Source organism: Diachasmimorpha longicaudata, chromosome 2 (genome assembly GCF_034640455.1).
Source record: "Diachasmimorpha longicaudata isolate KC_UGA_2023 chromosome 2, iyDiaLong2, whole genome shotgun sequence".
NCBI lineage: Eukaryota > Metazoa > Arthropoda > Insecta > Hymenoptera > Braconidae > Diachasmimorpha > Diachasmimorpha longicaudata.
The window spans coordinates 10893059-10912299 of record NC_087226.1 but is presented as its reverse complement, the minus strand read 5'-3'; the positions used below and the strand labels follow the sequence as shown (position 1 = coordinate 10912299).

At 38.7% G+C, this 19241-nt stretch overlaps 1 protein-coding gene across 2 annotated transcripts in view; it reads left to right on the top strand.

Moving 5' to 3' along the window:
• Positions 1–19241, top strand: part of LOC135172819 (plexin-A4) — a 150334-nt gene that overhangs the window by 46922 nt on the left and 84171 nt on the right. For both annotated transcript variants that reach the window (XM_064139212.1, XM_064139213.1), the window contains exon 2: positions 846–2143. In XM_064139212.1, the coding sequence (XP_063995282.1) occupies positions 1001–2143 (1143 nt within the window). In that variant the 5' untranslated portion in view covers positions 846–1000. The remainder of the gene's footprint in view (positions 1–845; positions 2144–19241) is intronic.

Sequence of the window (19241 nt, the reverse complement as noted above, 5' to 3'; positions counted from 1 at the left end):
AAAAGGTATCAGGGTGAGGTAGAGGGGATGTTCGTTAGTTAAACTCGCCCACACTGAGGCACTTATACACACAACTTTGGCGTATCTCCTCGTTAACTGTCCTCAGTGGCGTATAAACTTTTGCCATCTCTGTTTCCTCGAGGAGAGTCTGCAAAATGGCGTTGCCCATCGCCCTTGAGAAATCTACACCTCTCTTGCAATTTAAAATGAAGAGTGAAGCAGGTGGAGGGGGGGAAAGGGTGTATAAATAAAAAGAAAAAAAAATATTCTGCATTCAATTTAGTCGGTGAGCGATGAGTTTTTATTTTTTTAATTGAAAAAGTACATGCCCGGAAACGAGCCACTCATCTTACTCTTTCCACTCGTTCCCTTCCATGACTTCCAGTTTCTGTCTGCATAGACTCGTCGGATTAAACTTGAATCTGAATTCCGTATTTTTTTTTTTTAGCGTGGCTCTCTGCTCTCGACAGCAATGGCGGTCTAATTGAGCGTGGTTAATGTTTTTTTTTCTCTCTGGAGGAAGTTTGAGGGATTTTTAATCTCGTTGAGGGATAAATTTAAATGTCTATTTTACGTAATTTTGGCATTCATTGAGGGGATAATGTATGAGTTTTTATGAAGCAGGGGAATTTTTGTTGAAAATACATTATGAGGGATTGGGATGTTATTGCTCGAGGGCCAGAGCCGTTTGATGTAGTCAAAGTATTTTCACTCTTTTAGTAATTGTGAATGGATGAACAATAACAAATTTGGAACGGAATTGCTACTCTCCGATCAGACAAGTTTTCCCACCCAATTGACTAATACCGCATCATCTAACTCAATTTCTTTAATTTTTGTTTCAGAAAAACAAGTGGATCTCCAAGAAATTCCTTCTGCAAGTGGTGGAGGTGGTGGGGGGCGGGTAATCCGTCCCGTAGTATAGTAAGGTAGTTTAGAATAATTCCGGAATTGAGCGGGTAAACGGGGGACCAAAGGAGAATAAAGTGGATAGCAAACGATGATGAGTAATAAACTTGAATTTCGAGGGCTACCGCCTCTCCTCACACTGCTCATTGGCATTACAATTCTACTTCAAATGCCAAAAATAAGAGCAACATCATCGGACATTGTCCATCAATTTTACGATGCCGATGTTCAACGAATGAATCATCTCGTTGTTGATAAAAATACTGGACGTGTATACGTTGGTGCTGTTAATCGTTTGTACCAATTCTCCCCTGATTTGAATCTTGTGGTGAAGGTGGTAACTGGACCGCAGGATGATGCACTGACATGCTCGAGTTTGGATTGTCCTCGTGAAGCTGTTAAAGGTCTAGTTGACAATGTCAATAAGGCACTTGTCATTGATTACACAACATCACGTCTAATATCCTGCAACAGTTTGTTTCAAGGCACTTGTGATGTACGAAATATTCACAATATCACTGATGTTGTCCAGAAGGTCAAAGAGGCTGTGGTTGCTAATAATGCAACAGCATCAACAGTAGCATTTATAGCACCAGGACCACCAAATCCACCAGTGTCACAAGTCATGTACGTCGGTGTCACGTACACTGGTAACTCACCGTACAGGTCAGAAGTGCCAGCTGTCAGTTCTCGTTCACTCGACAAAGAGAAGATGCTGAACATTGCTGAATCAGCAGTCACAACTGGAACCAGAATCTACGTTAATTCATTGTCACGTGAACGTTATCCCATTAACTATATATATGGATTCAGCAGTGAGGGATTCAGTTATTTCTTTACAACACAACTGAAGGATACAGAAGCATCGAATTACATATCCAAACTCGTAAGACTTTGTCAGGATGATATGCATTATTATTCATACACTGAGATACCAGTTGAGTGTAAAAATGAAGGGAGAAATTATAATCTCGTACAAGCAGCTTATGTTGGCAAAGCTGGCTCTGTACTTGCTGGTGCACTTGGAATAACAGCTCAGGATGATGTTTTGTACGCTGTGTTTGCTGAGAGTGATGCACCAACTAGTCCGAGGCCCAGTAATCATTCTGCACTGTGTGTTTATACATTGAAGAATATCAGAAGAAAGTTTATGAGGAATATACAGAAGTGCTTCAGTGGTGATGGACAACGGGGTCTGGAGTTCATATCGCCGAGTCACAAATGCGTCCTTACGGTGAGTCAACACTTTATTATGAATATATTTGAATTTTTCACCTCAATCCAAACAATCAACTCACAGATTTATATTACATTAGCGATAATTGAATTGAGTCCTGTTGCTTTCATTCCTGATAAACTTATAGCTTTTTGTTTTGTGGTTATTATCGATTGGGAAAGTTTTCGTGTTATCATGGATAGGAAATTATTTGGCAATGTGGTAGAGTGTAATCAACAGAAGAGTGTAATTATCGGAATACATACAAAGGATGAGGCTGATGGGATCTGGCTCATTGAAAATAGCCTGGAAAATTTCCTGCGGAAAACACAGTTTGTGAGATGTTTTTACTCGAAAACTCTGGGAGTTATCATGAAACCAATTTTCTCATAATGAAAGCGGTTCTTGCTGTATTTCGGGTTTGTTGAGGGGGAAAACAAAGCTGTCGGCATGTGCTCGACCGTGGAAATTTTCTTGACAATCTGGAAAAACTATTTTCACGTAGAGATAGCAATTTATGGAATCAAGCATATTGCTTTCAGTGTAAAAAGGATTATTTTTATTTCACGATAATAAATCCTCATTTACATTGCAAACAATACATTAAATAATAGAGTAGTTCAAAAAGTCATGATTAATGGACTTGAATAATTCCAAGTTAATGATAGAATGGAATTTCTCTCATCATCCCCAAATTTTCCAGAGCAATATTTTCAATTCTATAATTTTTTTACACAACCGTTCAAATCAATTTGAAATCCACTAAACCAAATTGGACTCTGAAATACTCAACCGACAGTTTATACTTTTCTCGAAACGTTCAATTCCCACTCATGAAATAATTGACTCTAGCTCTCCCGGAATTCCATTTAATCGGGTACGAATACACTCGTCCCTGAAGCATCACATTGTATCCGTATAATTTTCTCAAGGAAATTAACGCAAGGTATTCTCGATACGTCCTTGTAAAGTCCATTAGAGGGATAAATCAATTGGCAACGGCTCGATATAACCGTTTTATTCTCCACTCAGTACCTGTATTTACGTAACAGGTGGTACTTGGATGAATCGTCGGCATCAATTCCTTCTAAAGTGTACAGTAGTTGTGTGTTTAAACATACGCGGTTTCTCCTTCTCATGTTGAGTGTCCATCCCTTTCCCTTGTCCTCCTCATCTTGACCTCTTTCTCTCTCTCTCTCTCTCCTATTACCCCTCACCATATGCTCAATCCATTACAAAGACACGTTGAATTCTTGATTGTGGCGATGAAGGGAGGAAGGAGATGGTAGAACGCAAATGATTTTGCACGTTAGTAATGGTATTTTCAATGTGACGGTCTCTGCCCCCCCTCCCTCTCCCACCTGGTCCCCCACAAAACGATTAAATTCATTCTTCACCTGGGGGTTAGCTTTATCAATTATGCGGCCAGTCTCGGTTGGATGCAATTTGTTATTGTCATGGTAAATAATTAGTCCATTGTTCAATGGGAATTACTGGGGTTTTATTGATTTATTTATTTTTTATGGAGGTTCCTTGGTCTTATCAGTTTTATTTTTTCCTGTACCCGGTTTAGTATCGCAGATGAAAGAAACCTTTGAGAACAAGTTGTTTTTATTTCACATGAGAATACCACCTGCCGCTGGATAATCTCGACTAGAAGATAAGGGAAAAAAAATATCGTAAAAATTATGTGTTTTTGAGAGTTGTTTTTTATTATGGAGGGATGTTGGGTCCTGTTGGAGATAGCGGGAAGATTGTTTGGTGGTTGTACTTGAGGTTTTCGAGTCTTTCCGGTGTTGTATTTGGTGCTGCTGTTGAATGAATTATTGTTATTTGGTGGGATTTTATTAGGAATTTTGTGGATTTTTGTTGAATATATCCAGGTAGTTTGGCCATTTTTTTAAGCAGTAAAATGCTTTTTTACGTTTATAGTCAAACGTCAGGGCGTTCTTCAGAGCTACTTCACCCTTTTATTATTTGAGCTTTAAAATCAATATCAAAATGGGAATTTTTAATGACGAAACTCGTTGAAATGTACGTGAAATAATTCTAGTTGTATTTCTTGAAACTATAATAGAAATTTCCGTTGAAAAATTTTAAACAAAGCCTTTACATGGAAGGAATTTTGTTGAGTCTACTCTGACCTTTAATCGTCCATCTATCATCAACAAAAAGAGCCTATTCAAGTAGATTTCAATGCCACGTTCCCACGGATCATCACGCTGAAAAAGAGTTTAGTATTTCTCGGGATCTTTGAATGAGTGGGATATAATTTAACCGAATGACAAAGAGAAAAAAAAATACCTTCACGTGGCAATGAAGAATTAAATGGTAGAAAACCTCGAAAGGAATGAGAAAAAAAAATTATGTGCTTTAAAGCGACCGATTAGTTCCAATTAGTGACGGAGCGCTCGTGGAAAGTGATCGAAATTGTAGACGAAGAATGGTAATAGTATTTCTATTCTCCTTCATACATTTCTCAGAATGGGGGTACCTTGAGATTATCGGCTCGGGAATTATTTATACAAATGTTATGGCAAAGGGAATTCACGTATCTACCATTGGTTTGGAGTTTTCGGAATTATTGATTTCATCTCATGGCTAGACCATTTTTTATTCCAATGGAGTTTCAAAGTTTTTCGACGAGGGCATAATGGTGAATTTACGATAGAGGTCGTGATATCAAAGCGCTCTAATTGGTAATCAACAATATAGGAATGAATAAAAATCAACATTACGTTGTGAATATTTATTAAATTTGCGGTCATTTAATTCGGGAATTGAACCAGTTGAAGCAGATAATTGATTTACAATACCGATGGTCATTGGAATAAAAATGGAGTAGGTGACCCACATCAATAATCGCATTGTAGGGATTTATTTCTATAAATTGTTACCTCTTTTTCAATAATAGTCTAGACTTGTAATTGGTAGATTTTTTTTTTAATTAAACTTGCCCTAGTTTTATGAAAATCGACAAAGTAAAAAATTTTGCTTATCTGGAAAAGTGATACGGAGTTTGAAACATTTTAAATAGAAATATTCCTTTGGTAAATATTCATCAGATGTTTATTCGTTAAAATAAATTTTCTACTCAATCTGTCCTCAATGATACAATCATGGAGTGAAGAAAGAAGTCAATTTTCCTGGGCGTATAAATTTCCATTCTCAAGACAATTTAGATCGATCTTCTCCCTAATATGATCACAAAACTCTATTTTCATCCGATGCAAAGAGTGAAGTAGTTTAACCCCTCATTTTATAAAGAGCATTCAGGATGATGCGCCAACAGCATCGTTGAGTCTTTCAACCTCCCGGTGGAGAAACCTTATCTACTTTGCGATAACTCGATTAATTTCTCGATGAGTGGGCGGTTTTTGCGCCCTAAGGATATTTTATATCAGCTATTCGATTTGCGCATGAAATTAGATATTCCCTTCTTTCTCCCGTGGAAATTCAACCCTGATTACAGATAGACTCGAATAAATTTTTTTCCTATTCCTTTCTGCACGAAAACTTTTTAAATTCACGTATTTTAATATCCTTGAACCCGAGAGAATATTTTTATATACTTTTGACTTTATCTCTGCTCTTTGCCAGCATATATATCTCGCTAATATCGTTCTAAAAATAGGAACCATTGGCGTGGGGCCAATGGTCGATTATTTCAATGGAATCTTCATGTATATCGAATGTTTCGTTATTCTTTTCAGTGTTGAGACATTCTTTACATGTTCTGTGTCCGCAACTATCAAATATTCACAGAGTGATTTTTCTGCCAGAAGTTTTTCAATATGTTCTCTACTTTTTTCTCCCTCAAACTAAAATCTTTCACTGCTTGACCTGAAGTTGACCAGTTCCTAAAATATTTCTTCTTATTCTTATTCAAATTATCCCGAAAATTTCGACAGTTCGCGTAAAAATAGTGTCTCAGCTGAAGACACGTCAATCAATACACTTGTATTTCTTCTTTTAAAAAGATCTTGAACAATTTTTTCAGTTTTGATTTTGAATTTCTTCCAATTTCCAGTGAACTTTGACATGATTTTACAATTTTTCCCTGAACTCAACATAAATTTCAAGTTCACCCCACCAGTGAATCTGTCTCTATTTTACCACCTAGCACTAAAATTATTTGCGAACTGGTCTGTTGTGTAACAATATTCTCATGTATATCGCCTATTTCGCGATTCTATTCATATTCCAATCGTTCTGATATTTTGAACTCATCTATATCAGACTTTCACCGAACAGAATAGACTTTCAATTATCCGCTCTTCAACAACAGGACAATAAGTCTTGCTATTATTCAGAATTCAATTTTATCCGAATAAGTCTTTTGTGAAAATCTCACTCCTCCATCCGTGAAGACTGAAAATTGTCACCGTTCCCAATAAATCCAAATAAATCAAAAAAACTTCTCATCCCGCAATGTCGAAAAATTTCATGCTGCCAACGAGCCACTGGCACTTCCGCCAGTCTGAACATCCGGGTGTATAGTTGTCCGTCGAAAATCCCAAGATTTTTTACCCTTCACAAGGGAGACGGGCAATTGTTTGCACGGTTCAGGGTTTAATTTTCCAACTAGTTACGGAATCGTGCTAGTGACCGAGATGGAGCATAAAAAACGTAAAAATTGCGGCAATGCTGGGGAAGGGGGTTGGAAGGAGAAGGAGAATAACCCCCTGAAGAATATAAAAAGTGGCAGAAGTAGTGTTACAAAGAGTAGCGGAGGAATAGGGTGAGTGGGCACGAGTACGAGTACGATGTAGAGAGAATGGTTAGATTTTTGTTGGAAAGACTGAAGGAGAAGAGGGTGCATAAGGGGGTTAGGTCACGTGTTTGAGTGAGAAGGAAGAGCTATTCCCGCAAATTGGATGGTCTAGATGGCGCTGGTGAAGGCGTCAGTGGAAGCCCGAGGGCAGAGGGGGTGGTTATTTCTCATGAAAAAGGACAGCAAACCCATGCAATTAAAAGTTTTCGGATGAGGAAAAAAAACCTTACGCCACCTGGTGGACTAAGAGATTGAGATTGAGGGAAAATGTAGAAATTCGTTTTCACAGACACTATTTCCTGCCCCTCCCCCCTGCCCCTTTCACCCATCCACCGGCTTTTTCACCCCTCCTTTCGATTTTCTTTTTTTATTTTATTTTTACCCGTCAAACCTCAATGTATTTGGAATAACGAGAGTCCCAGGGCAAAGCTCGTCACATCTTGTTATATTTTTATGATGAGGTTTTCCTTCATTTTCAACACCGAGTTTTATTATTCCAAGTGCTTTATGCGTTATTCACACATGCAGTTGACGTGGTGGAAGGGGCCGGGGGATTTGAATCAATAGTCTTATCCTGTTGACCTGAAAAAGTATGAAACTTTTATAAGATTTTTCATATTCTCTGTCTCTTCTGCAGTATAGTGAGTCATAATATTTCATCAAAAATTTTTTTAACGCTACGGTAAAGCATTTATTACCAGTTAATATTACTAAAATTCATGATAATCGCCAAATTCGGTTAAAGTATTTCGGAAAAATCAATGAAAATCAAGCAATTATAATGAAACTTTTCTTTGGATTAAACCTCCCTGCATATCTCAACATTTTTCACGGAGTTTTCCCGTAAAAATCGATCAAGTTTTTTCTAATTAGTCGGAATAAGTTATCCACTTCCTCAGGAATTTCCACCAATAAATCATGCTGTAATTTTTAAAGCAAATCTCTTCGCGTATTAGTCTGCAATTAACCGAAAAACAGGTTAATCCGTATTTATAGATGACGAAAATTCAGGTACTTCCATAACTCCGAGATTTAATCTAGTCGAACGAGGGAATGGAGAATGAACAACAAAGCACGAGGCGAAGGTAAAAGGTAGTTGTCAGGGGGGGGGAGGGGGTAGCCGAAGAAGGTAGACATGAAGAGAGACAGAAGGATGGAGTATCCGAGAGGTTCCGTAGGTTGTACTCCACCCTGCCCTCTCCGCCCCCCCCCTCCTGCGGCCTCCCTCTCTCGACAGTATTCCGGTAAGGGGGGAGATTTAAGGGTTGCGGTAAATGGTAAGCGCTCGATTGATTTACGAGAAGGCAAGCGCACGTATACCGCGCACTAACCGGCTAAAGCCATATACAGAAAGAAAGACAGAGAGAGAGGGAGAGAGAGAGATGGGAGGAAAGGGGCCTCAAAGCTTCTCGCGAGCATCGTGAATCGCATTGGACGTTTTATCGTGAATTTTCCGTCTCTCAAGACCCTGTCCCGTCGCCGGGGTTATCGTCATGGCAACGAGGGAAAAAAAAAATTATCCTTATTTTGAGCTCCACTCTGTCTATCATAAAAAAAAACAGTGGAAGTGAAACAACATTGAGGGATTTGGAGGCATAAAAGGAGAGAATATCCATGACACAATGGAAAGTTTCACGTGACTTTATAAGCCCACACACGGTCTGTGTATCACGAGATGCGAATAAAAAGAAAATGATGAATATTGTGCGTTACGGTTTTCTCGAAGGGCGAGGTGAAAGCTAGCGCGCGGGCGTTAGGTATTTTAACCGGCTCTACGAGCCGCTCTAACCAGGTTATGCTCGCGCTAAAGCCCAGACTCAACGGGGTATGTTTGTTGGTGTCCACAAACGGTATATCGCCTTGGTTATCGTGATTATATTTGCAGACCGGAAATAACACGAATGGTGGCATTAAATGTTGCTGGAGATTCGTGATATCCTTGTTGGCTGGATGAGCATGAGAATCCTCTTAAAATCAACGAGTGAAAAATTAATTCTTTGTGAGTTTGTGGGACGTGAAGGGGTCGAGTAAATAATACGATACCATCGTTCTTGCTTGATCAAAGATGAGACGGGAAAGATGAGAGTTTTTGTTAATTAGAACAAATAACTGAGCTTTATTATTCAATAAAAATTTATAGAAATCGTGCGGACTTCGATAGCTATAACTTTGAGTCAATGAAAAAGTCACTCTAATTTATTACTGAATATTCATAATTTTTTGAATCGTTCAACTTGGAATTAAAATTAAAATCAACAAAAACAAAATAAAATAAAATAATTTTTATACGTAAATCATTGAGGCGATCAAACGAGACATAGGGCAATGTCGATCAAAAGTTGGAGGATTTTTTTTCCAGGGTGAATTTGTTTTGACATAGTACGAACTCTAAAATTAAGAATATGAATGGAATGTACAGTGTCACAGTAGGAAATACAAACCTGATCTCTACACCGCAGCGAAATTGTATCCAACGATGCTGAGGGGGAGAAAAAAAAAAAACTTACCACTGGCGGCTCAGCATACAAAAATTGTCGCTGAAACACCAGTGAGCAGGTATATACCGAGTGTGTTGTCCTCTGCGTGGTGTAGAATTACCAATGGCTGCCGGTGATACTGTCTTTCTCATAATTCCTGTAATCTCGAGTGTATCTCCGGGGGCTAACTCTCCTGGACTTGGCCATAACGAAATTTACCTTTGAGTAGCCACTGGAAGATCCCTTTTTTCCTCATTCAATTGACATGTAATCCAATAGGGGGGTTCGCTCGTTCCCCATCTGAATAGCTAAAATCGAATTTTCTGGATTGCAGGACATTTTCAATGTGTGCATTATCGAAAAAAAAGACAACATCGTTAACGAAACTTAAAGTAATTTTTCCTGATTTCACCAGCGTGAACATCCCTGTCGTAATGTTTTTGAATTGTTAGTTATTTAACATTCCGAGCGTTGGGGTGAATTTCGAAACCCCTCATGTAAAATACGCAGAAAAATTGACATCACCAATCGATGGAATTTACCCTTGCCTGACCAATAAATTTGTTTTTTTTGTGACTGTACCGAGCCATAATCCAATCCGACAAAACTCGCACATCCCCTTATCTGACCGCCTGAAACCTGATTTTCCACGATTGAAATTATGGAGAGAAGTTTCAATTGGCAATAATCCGAATGCATCTGAACCGAGATAATCGAAATGCACGTTACTTCGGGGGAGATAATTAGAGCATGTACAGACAGGGGGAGGTTATGGGTGGATCGAATTTTGTGGAGGCAACTGTTGCCTACCAGTCACATAGAACTGCAAGAGATGATAATGTGTGCTAACGGACGGTTGAACGCAACAGGCCGGAAATATTGTGAAATAGATAGATGATGGTGGAGTAGGAATAGTGTCCTCGTGATGTTCATTGGAGTATAGTCCCCAACAATGTACTATCTCACTCTCAATCCTTCCAGTATTGACCTCAACCGATGTTCAGGCCGTTGAGACAAGAGGGGTCCCTCAGATCGGAATTTCTTGATAACAATTTTCTGAGATTAGTGACAGTCCAATGAGCTGCTTCGGTTGATTTTCTGGGTTATTGTTTGGGAGAAGTGACGCGTAAAGAAATTAGGGATAAATTCAATTATTCTGTAATGGGTGATTCAATTGTCGCAGCTTATCTTCTGTCATTTTGATGAAGGTACTGACAGCAAATTATTTTGTGAATTTCATAACTAGTTTGGGAATTTGATAAAAATTTGTTAATTTCTCGTTCACTGTACGTCTCTATTCATATTTTCTCGGTGTGATTACGATTCAGTACCAAGTTGCAAATGTTTGTAGTTCACTCACTGGTTACCGAAAAAACCAGCATTCGCTTCGCACTTTACCCCGGGTAGGAATGAGGTCGAAATTGTTCTGAAATGGATAAAAATTATTCAACGTGATTTAATCCTGTGATGCTAGGAAAATGCAATGAGCATTGCATTACTCTTAGAATACCGTGAGCTTTGATGAGTTAAAAAATTTTCCATTGAAATTTCAATCGCGTTATTGGTAAATTGTTATCCTGTTGTTGCATCACTGAAATTTCGATGCATTTAGTCTGACGGAATTACTCCGAATGGCCATGAAAATCAATAGAAATTCGGAAAACGGCAGTAAATATATTTCTGAATCATTAATTTATGAAAATACAGAGTAATTAAACTCTGAATATTCATGTTTTCATTGAAAATTCAAATGAGTTGAGGAATTCTTATCTTTGGAATTTCATTGAATTTTCACTAGTCTATAATTTTCCAGCTATTTTCAACAAGTTTGCCATAAAATTTCAATCAAAACTTCTCGATCCGTTCACTTCATTTTTCCCTCCCCATTCATTTCTACCGAAATAAAAATGAATAATTGATTTTCGCCTGGTGGGATCAGCTTAACAATTGTCTTGACTTTTTTATCATTCATATTCATTTGAATAATTCGCATTTTACGAACATATTATGCTCCCACCAGACAACAGTAATCTACTCAAGCTCGTATTCACCATTGCCCGGAAAAATGGGAATAATCGTTTATTCATGAGAACAGTTTGAAATATTTCGGTGCGAGTGAAATCGATGTGTCGGTTTAAATTATAGGCGGTTGAAAATTGTGGGTAATCTCGAATTACTCATGCTTCCACATTTATCCTCCCTCTCACCCTCCATTACCCGCTCCTCGCCACCTCCTCATCATTCCCTTTTCTCACCCCCATCAACAATTGTGTATTTCCAGATACGCGTCTGTAATAATCTTTAGTCGGCAACAACCAATGTATATGTCGGGTTGAAGGGGCGGGAGGGGTGTGGGAGTTAGAACCATCTAGCCAGGGCACTTTGGACAGTGTAATCAACTCCCGATTTACTTCCGAGTTTCTAATTACCTTTAGAGCCCCACGCGAATTTGTTGGTGAATCCGTGTGGCAATTGTTTCGTCGATTTCCATCGAGAGGTACTCGCCCTCACATACACACACCCACTTGATGTTTCCCTCATTCGTGTGTATGTGCGTATGACTGGTAGCGCATTACTCTCATATAATTGTGAATGTAACTCACCTCAAACCCCTTTGCCCAGGGCGCTGGACAAATGCAACTAAAGGGCGAATGCATTATCGTCGCCAATCGCACTCATACGGATTTCGGAATTAATTGCGCTTCAGCGCCCGCTCGCTTTGTCCGGAATATATACAGTGAATAAATAATCCATGAAATTTTGAAATGAGCGCGGCTCACATTATTTCCCCCTGAATTCGGATACCCCTGGGGAATGCCGTGAGCATTTTTTTCTTGCGGACGCTGATGTGTTCTGGTAAATTGTGATGAGTAGAGTCAGTAGCAATTGGAGTGGGCAAATTTTATTTACATTTAATGTTAACGTGTTCAGTTTAATTTTCAAGTGAACGAAAACGATTGATATGTGAACCTACATCGGGGTTCTTGATTGATATGATGGATTATGAAGTGTGGAGACGAGACTTTTTTTTTATTTATATTTATTTTTCAAAGGTTTCTCGTTAGGAAAGTGAGGAAAATTTGGATTTTTAAATCGTTTCAATTATGTCACCCAAATTGGTGTTTACGAATAAACCAAACTATCAAAGAAAAAATTTTCCATGGATCTAAGGAAATCATCAATATTCAATCAAGAACCTATCAGGATCGAATGAGAAAAATACTACTCTGGAAAGCTGTTCTGATTTTCATTCCTTTCACATGATACATTTGCCAAAAAAAAATATCACAAAATGATCGTCAAATGCTTAATAGAATTTCTCGAAGTATTTGAATTTTTTTTCCTCTCCACGTAATTTCCTGCCATGGAAAATCTCGATTCAACAGGATAGCCTTATATCGACGATCTTTATATGCATTCGCTCGCGAGAGCACACCATTTTCCTTCTTGGAAGCTAAAGTCGACGCCCGTAGCATTCGCTCCTCTTTTTACTTCTCCTTCCCCTCTGTGCCCTATACCCTGAAAGGCATCGCATCTTGTCGTGATACCCAAACCCTATATATGCCAATGCCCGCCGGTAATTTTCAATTTCAATCTCACCCATTTCCGAATTCTCAGCTGCGCACCATGAGAATCCCTTCAGGGCGAGATGAGACATTTTTTTATTCCCCTTCGACTCATCTCCCTCTAATTCCCCCATTTCTGTCTTCTTGAATGTCTCTTTCAAGATTCTCATTTTCATTTTATACTGATGAGAACGTCTGTCTCTCTTATCCTCCGCCCCTACCCCATTGATTTTCAAATATAATGAAGACACTGAAAAGGTGATTGGAAAAAATTTATTGAATTAACGAAATTAGTACAGTAAATTTTCAATGATTTTTTTTTCTCACATGTGGCTGTCAGCTTGACCTAAATGATTCTTTCGAGATTCACGACAACTGACAACTGATTTGTTGGAAATAGAACTCAAAGTTTTATCCTACATTGTGGTAAAATGGGTTAAATTTATCTAGAGCTTGTCGTAATGACAAAAGGAAATTTTCAACGAGACTACGTAGTCCACTATCAAATGTTTGTCTAAAATTCGTCGAAAATTTGACATTAATATCATCAAATCAACCCCCAGATTGGACTATATATTGCCATGAATCGGATCAAATTGATCTTGCAAAAAAAAAAAGTCTCGATGAACCCTCTCATCTCAAAAACTTTTTCTCATCTTTATTCTCAATATACCTATTGATTCCAAAGTTTATTAACTTTCCTAACAGATTTTCCAACTTCTCAAATAAAATCCCATAACTCAACAATAACTACTTCTCCAAGCTAAACTTTCAACAAAGGAAAATCATTTCATTGAGATCCACCTCACGTTATAAGTCCTCTCGGTACAATTCCTTGATGGACTGAGTTTCCATAAAATTTTCTTTTCGATCGAATAGAGGGTCGTCAACGTCTCCCAAGCATCATTCTATAGTGTGGTGAGTGCAGGATGTAAAATTGAGGATAAAAGAGGAAAAGGATACATAATATGGAAAAAAAAAATTGTGAAGAGATAGTAACATGAGAGATGAAAAAGCATGGTTGAGCAAGAAAAAAAAAAGAAGGAGAAATAATAAAAACGCGCAACAGGGCGGAAGTACGTAAAAGCGGATGGGACGTCGATATCACTCAATGGTAGTCGGGTAGGGGTGAAGTTGTGATGGTGGTAGACCCTGGGCTTTTGTTGGTCTATTCGGACGCATCTCCCTTTTCTTCTTGCACACACATTTCAACCCCTCCACCTTGCTTTTAGCTTGTAAATACAGAGAGACCTGTGATACACACCTAAACAACCTCAACATCCCTTCAACATTGTTGATGCTCTTCTGCATCATACATAAGTACATATTGGCCTGCAAACATACGCATTATGTGACACATGGGGTAACGTGATGGATACAGTGAGAAAACCACGTATGTAGTAAGCCTTTTGTGTTTGTGGAGTACACATTTAATCATGTGGAGAATTTCTTCCTTTCCATCGTTATTTAGAGACTTATCTCCATCTGTTTATCGAATTATTTTTCGCAGATGTTGGAGTGAGTTGATGGAAATATTTCAATGCGTCTTTTATCGTATTCAATCTGCTCACAGTTAGATTTCATTGACAATTAATAATTATTTCTAGGGAAGTAGTGGAATATCTGAGAATAAAAAGGTTTCTATTGGCAAAGGAAAAACTGGCGAATGGCCTAGATAAACTAAAATAGACCTTCCACATAGTGGACACCCTTCTGCATTGTGTTTTCACATATCTCACGATTAATTCGATTTAAAACAATCAGTAAACCTCATCTGAACTCCAATCTCTAATTTTCATCTCATCCATCCATTCGAATCACAACACTTAAATCAATTTGATTACAATTTCCGATGAATTAACCAAGATTGACGTCTCAAGGATCTTGTGAACCAGTAGTGGTGATAGGTATATAGATCATACGTCAAGACACAAGTGCATGAGCAAAGGACGTTCAATCTCTGGTTAGTACAAGGGGTGTGGGCAATGAGCACATAACTGCACGTCCATTGACGTCACCCCTATGTATCACGTCCCCAGGTATTTCGATTGGACAAACGTAACACGCTGCCACTACCTCCACTGATCAGTGTATTAGGATACTCACCCAGTATAGGTCGATAATGATTGTATTCAAGTAGTTAGCTGATGCTATTGATGTAAATCGGAAGGAGTTTCGCACTCGCATCTCAATGTTGATGGAGGTAGAATAATACTCGGATTAAAAATATTTTGCCGTTTTGTGAGGGCACGTCCAGCTCGTATTTCCAAAATTATCATCAGGTATATTTCGATTGCTCGAATTTGAGACGTGGTCAATATGTGCATCAATCAGTGCATGTGATTACTCACTCAGGATAGGCCGATAATGATAGATGATGGTATTGATGTAAATTGGAAGGAGTTTAACGTTGATGGGTACAATTTTAAATCACTTGAATCTTGTACACAACGACTCATTCTAAATTGAATCCAATATTGTTCCGGCTATCGATGGGTAACTGCATCTATTGTTATTGTCATCCCTTTGATTCAGTCTCTCAGCGACGAATGAAGCGTTTCTCCGTTATACTCGAATGAACGACTCACAGATGAAGGGGCGGAACAGAAAAATATCAACGGCAGGGAGAAGAAGAGAAATAAAATATCTATTTGAGACTCCACAACGACTCTTTGATTCCAAGTTTATTGAAGTTCTTTGTCAATAAAAAAAAAAAAAAATCCACTAGCGGGCGGAAAAAATACTCGTGTGCTTGTTGAGTGAAGTATTACGAGTTTTCTCGTTAATGAGAAAAAATTTCATGGAGAAGAAAATTGTTCTGATGAAATTTTTTTACGTCTTCTTGGATATCAAACGATTTGTTGGGAAAATGATGGGACTTTTGTTTGAAGGTTGTAATTAAAAATGTTTGTTGGTATTGTTGGGGGTTGGGGGATTATTGGAAGTTTGACGTGATTCGAATTGTGAGGAATATTTCATGGCTTTTAAACCAATCCTGGAGAAATTGGAGAAAATTGGCAATGAAATTTGCGAAACTTGTTGGACGTAAACGGTAGTTAAGGGAAATCGTTTAGTGCGAACACCTGTCCAATGATCGAACTGGCTGGAGAATTCATTCAATTCTGAGAAAGAAAGTTGACAATTGGAATCATTTGAGAAAATAAATGCATCTGGCGTTTGAAGCAACAGCCTATTGGGTGATATGAATGGAATACTGGGTTGAACTCCTTTTCACTTAACAATATCATTTCTTACCCATTTTTCGATGATTTATGAGCCAGCAGAGGTGGGAGACAATTCTGCATCAATTACTTGAAGTTTTTCACTAGGGTAGATTCTATCGACAAATGGATCAATCACAGCTCTCCCAGTTTCTGTAAATTGTGGTAAAAACAAGTGACCAAAAGTATAAATTATCGACTTGTCTAAGTGAATAGAACTCGCGAAACCTCGACTCCCTGTCGCTACTGCTCTCCAGCTAATAATTATAGAGTATTACGAAACTTCTGGAATATGAGGAGTATTGCACTGTTCATCCCCGACACCGGATATCGGAAATAATCAAAGTCCAAAACTTCTCCCTTCTCCCCAAACCTCTGAAACCGAGGTACAACAGTGGTTGTAATAAAGCGCAAGTAGAGTACCTTTGCACAAAACGTTTGGTTAGAGCTTATGAATAGAAACGGGTCGCAAGGGTGGAATCGTTTGCCGGATCTTGCGGGTACATCACGGAAAGCGGGGAGAGAATTTCAACTTAGCCCATGAGAAAACTATTAATATTCATGATATCGCGATAACGGGGCAAAAGCATCGTGAAATTGCTCCGCCGATGGCTGTAAGGAGAGAAATAAAATTCAGGATGAAAACAAGAGGGAAGAAGGATCATCACTAACAGGAAATTTGGAACAGAAATTCAAGGACTGATGACTTTTTTTTTTAATTCCGTGTAATGTTTTTTAACGCATCTTTTGGTTATTTCTTTGGGTGGCACACATGAATATGAAAAATTCAAGGGCTAATAATTTGTAGGACTACCCAGCACTAGTAGTTTTCCAAAAAATGTCTCTCAAAAATTACCGGATTTTTCTCTCTTTCTCTCTGTCATTCTCCACGAAGAGAGAAGAAACGAGCGACCTAGTTTTCGTACGGTACAGCGCGAGCCAGTTGCACGATATTTATCTACAAGAATGGAAAACGTGAAGTATGTAGTGACTACCGGAGACACACCATTGTAAGGGACAATTTTTACCTCTCGTGTCTGTCATTGTCGTGAATAACAGTAATTTTTAGCGATGAGTGGCGAATAAAACCTCTCTGACGCAATTTGCTCCTTGATGCGTGAGGTGCCAAGAGTGCAGATGAGGAAAAACAAGTTGGGGAGGATGTCTAGCGAGCGAGGACATTTTTCTTTGTTCCCTTCGACAATGGTAAATACAGTTGGCAATCCATTACATAATTTTTTTCGTTTCTTTTTGTTTTACTCACACAATAGATTTTTTTTTTCTTCATTTCGGTGAGAGAGGAAAATGGGGTGGGTTAGTGTCAATAGAAGACACAAATCAATTCGGTACAAATGTGTTTTCCACTATTTATTGTTTAATTCTGTTGAGAGGTACCAGAAATCAATAGATAATTGAGTTTCATTTGATTTTTCTCACCCAGTAGTAAATTGTTAGGTATAAATTTTCAACAATGTTGCAAGTACCACTGAAAAAAATAACAATTTCCTACCGTAACACCTCTAAACCTCGTGAAAATTATCGTGCACATCCGCTCGTTATCCCCGTGAACATGGTAGCATGAGCATGCTGGAAGCGGTACACAACAGGATAAAACTTGTATCACCAAAATGAAAAACAAAAACCAGAAATCTTACCGTATGGAAAATCAACTAAAAGGAAACACAGGGAAATAAAATACCAATAAATTGAACTAAACAACAACAGTAACAACGAACTAAAATTAAACTCCACTTGTCTTTGTTTTTTTTCTCTCTCTCTCTCTTCGAGTTTCGTGTTTCTCTATCGGTGTAAATGCGTCCCGTGAGTAGGAGAATAAACCAGTGGTGATAAGGAAGGATTGGAGAAAGACGGAGTATCAACAACACTGAGTGTTGTAGCGGGTTATAAGCTGGTTGCGTCGAGGGGATCGAGAGGTGCATAGGGCAGACATCTTACGTTAGGAACCGGGTTGGTTAAGGATAGATATACAGTAAGCTATGGGTCAGAACAACCCATGAGCCTGCTACTCTCGGGAGCTAACGTCGGCAGATAGGACGCCGGCAGCTGGCAATTACTAGCTGGAATGTCTGGGAACGCGTGGGACTCCGATCTTGAAGGCCCCGTGTGGTACGACACCGGGAGGTTTTACTTCCCTCCTATATTCAACTCTCCCTCTCCATCCAACTTCATCCTCCTCTACTTTGGTCGCACTATTCCCGCATATTCGTTTTAACCGGGTACATTATGTACATACATCTATGCGCAGAATTACGCGGGACAGGTATATACTCGTCGAGACACATTTGTTGAAGCATCTCACGATTTTCCACGACTTCTTACCAAGTTTCAAGAGTCGTTTCCAAGGTGATCAGCCTTTGCCGAGAAATTAAAAAATTCTTGGAATTTTTGAAAATAGTGGGTCTAGAGAGAGTCAGAGAAATTTCCCTTTCTGCATTTTTTTTTCTTTTTCCTTTGGGTTGTTCTCGCGATGTTTGGGGAGTCATATTGGCGAATGGGCTGTATTGATTTTTCTATGGGAAATTATATGACTTTTTTTCTCGGATATGTTTTCTCTATTTGTTGATGATCATTTCACTGTGAATAGAATTTCAAATGATAATTTTAACATTTGTGAGAAGCAATTTATCGGAAGATTTCCCAATTCTCAAATAAATGTTTGTTCAATGACATCTTCATTTCTCACTGTAATCAGGAAAATTTATAAGCGCGACAAGAGGAGGGGAATTGATACGAAATCTCTTTCACAATTGTTTTCAACAAGATCGTTGTTTAATATTATCCAAATAACTTTCTCCTCACTCAGCATATCTCCCCCACCGTCATTCGTATCTAAAATTCATCTCAACGCCCACGCGCGTCTTACCGCTTGTGAAATTCAGCGGTACGCGACTCTGTTTTATTTCCTCTTGAAATTGAGAAAAGGAGAAATAATAACAACGGGGGAAAAAAAAGAAGCCCAAAAGAGGGATGAAAGGATGAAAAAGGAGGAGACTAAGGCGCAAGCAGAATCGGGTCTCTCGACGACGATCAACATCTGGCGTTGCGATTTGCCCCGGA